Source organism: Diospyros lotus, chromosome 11 (genome assembly GCF_014633365.1).
Source record: "Diospyros lotus cultivar Yz01 chromosome 11, ASM1463336v1, whole genome shotgun sequence".
Lineage (NCBI taxonomy): Eukaryota > Viridiplantae > Streptophyta > Magnoliopsida > Ericales > Ebenaceae > Diospyros > Diospyros lotus.
Window position 1 is genome coordinate 22233982 of NC_068348.1, and position 2674 is coordinate 22236655.

Genomic DNA, 2674 nt, shown 5'->3' on the forward strand with positions numbered 1-2674 from the left:
GAGTACCTTAGATGAACTCAAGTTTCCCCCCGTTATGACAACAAGAAGAAATCCACCGCGAGCTACTAGTACCCAACCTGTCCCAGATCAGAGTCAACACCAACCACCGGAGAGTGAACCTGTAGGGGGTCATCCCCCAGATCACTCGCCATCACAAGATCGTGTCGCCCAGTTAGAGGGACAGGTCCAACGCTTGACGGAGTTGCTCAACACCTTTTTGACCCAACAGGAGCCTCCGGAGGTGAGGCAAGAGGAGCACTCCAACCACGATAGTCGGCACCAAGGGGATCGCCGCTCTAGATTCCAAGGTGGCGAGTACCCTCGTGCTAGGAGGGAGTCCCATCGAGAAGAGAGAAGGAGCGGACCTTCCAGGCGTGACGAGTATGGGAGGCCGAGCTCAGAGGAGGAGGAGTCCTCTGGTCCCGAGTATGCCCAAGCCGGAGGGGCTCAGCGAGAAAGGCGTCTACGACATTTGGAGAGGGAGGTTGCAGAGTTGAGACAAAGGGAGGAAGAGCCACATGACATTGTTTCCAATCAGCCATTAAGTCGGGAGATCATGGCGATTATTCCATCTGAGTGCCTTCGAATCCCAGCCATCAAACCCTATGGAGGCACAACCGACCCTGCTAACCACTTGAATCTCTTCGCCTCTCACATGATGGTCCAGGCGGCACCTGATGCTATGTGGTGTAGAGTCTTCCCGACCACTTTGGAAGGACATGCACGAGCCTAGTATTCAAGCTTGGCGCACCGGTCAATTGCTAATTTCGGACAACTTCGGAACAAGTTCTTGGTGTATTTCGCTCCCCTCTGGAGACACCGAAGATCAACCATGACCCTTGTGAATCTCAAGCAGAACCAATGGGAGTCATTAACAGATTTTGTGGCTAGATTTAATATGGAGGCATTGAGCATTGAGAATCTTGATCCGAGTATTGCCATGGTGGCCTTTCAGAATGCCTTGAGGGTTGGTCCTTTTACCCAATCACTGGCTAAGAGGCCTCCCCAGACGTTTGCGGAGATCCTAAGCCGAGCCACCAAGTACATTAATGCCAAGGAGGTAATGCGGGCCAAGAGAATTGAATACTCGGATAAGAAAGAGAAGAAAAGTCAGAATATGGAGCAGAAGCCGGAAGATAAACCAGGTTGTCGGGGGGAAAGGTCAGGCCCCCGATGGAGTCCAGTCAAGTTCACCCTGCTTAATACTCCTCAGGTAAAGATCCTGGCTACAATTGAGAATAAGAATTACTTGAAAAAACCGAGACCTATGAAGGCCCCGGCTAACAAAAGAAGTAAAGACAAGTATTGTCGATTCCATCGAGATCATGGACATGACACGGAGGAGTGCCATCAGCTGAAAGAGGAGATTCAGGAGCTCATCAATCGAGGTTTCCTAAGGAGATTCGTGGCTAAGGATACTGAGTCACAAAGGGATGAACGTCGGAGATCAATGAGCCCTCCCCGTAGACATGGTAGATCCCAGGAAAGGCGCAGGACTAGAACTCCGCCTAGGAGAGAGAGTCGCCAGAAGGAGCGAAATCTTCCACAACATTTAATTTTTCACACTTTAGCAGCTGGGATGGTGCCAGGCAAGGAGTCGGGAGAAAGTTCTGATCTGCATCGACACATTGGAGTCAAGAGGGCTCGGCCAGGGGACGTTATCTCTTTTACAGATAACGACTTGCCCGGGTATCCGATTTCTAATGATCTGCTGGTCATCACAGCGAAGTTAGGAAAATGGGAGCTTCGACGGATCCTCGTGGACCCGGGGAGCTCCTCCGAGGTTTTATATCGACAGGCCTTCTTGGGCATGGGATACCAGATGGAATAGTTGAAGCCAGCTTGGGTCCCTTTGATTGGATTCAACGAGGAAGTGGTATATGCGGACGGTATGTTTCAGCTCTTGTTAACTCTGAGAGAGGGTTCTCGGTCTGCCCAGGTCATGTTAGACATTTTGGTAGTAGAGGTCCCCTCGGCCTACAATATGATCTTGGGGAGATTGGGGTTAAATGCTCTACGGGCTGTGCCGAGCACTTACCACATGGTGCTTAAGTTCCCTACTACTGCGGGGATTGGCGAAGTCAAAGGAGACCTAAAGTCCGCCCGGGAGTGCTACATGGCATCCATCAACACTGCTAGGGGTATCGTGCAGGAGCGGTCAAGGGTTTACCCCAAGGAATTTGGAGCTGCGTATTTTTCCCAATAAAATCTCATTATGTTTCTTTTCACATGTGCAGATTTTTTATTCTACAGAATATAAAACGAAAAAAGAGAGGTGAAGGGGAAGGAACTATTTTCCTCTGACCTTAGAAACCTTCAAAGAGACTTTTTGAGTCTTTTCGTCATCAAAGATAGCGAGACTGAAGAAAGAGCAATGGACCAGATATGGTTCTAGGGGACCACTCCTAAGATAAAAAAAGGAAGAGCAAGGGACCAGATATGGTCCTAGGGGACCACCCCTAAGATAAAAAAAAGAAGAGTAAGGGACCAGATATGGTCCTAGGGGACCACCCCTAAGATAAAAAAAAAAAGGAAGAGCAAGGGACTAGATATGGCCCTAGAGGACCACCCCTAAAATAAAAAGGAAAAAAAGGCTAAGATGGGGGGAAATGACCCCCAAAGAAGCCGACATAAGGGGTCCCAGAGGAGACTCCTAAGTCCTCACCTCCATACC

General features: G+C 49.6%; 1 protein-coding gene across 1 annotated transcript; it reads left to right on the forward strand.

Annotated features, from left to right (window-relative positions):
• The first annotated feature begins 832 nt into the window (after positions 1-832).
• LOC127812774 (uncharacterized) lies at positions 833-1831 on the forward strand. The gene has a single exon (XM_052353302.1). The coding sequence runs from the start codon at positions 833-835 to the stop codon at positions 1829-1831; it is 999 nt and encodes a 332-aa protein (XP_052209262.1).
• The last annotated feature ends 843 nt before the right edge of the window (positions 1832-2674 follow it).

What these genes read in the sequence shown, in the direction of transcription:
- LOC127812774 (XM_052353302.1), top strand. Translation starts at nt 833, where the DNA reads ATGACCCTTGTGAATCTCAAGCAGAACCAATGGGAGTCATTAACAGAT.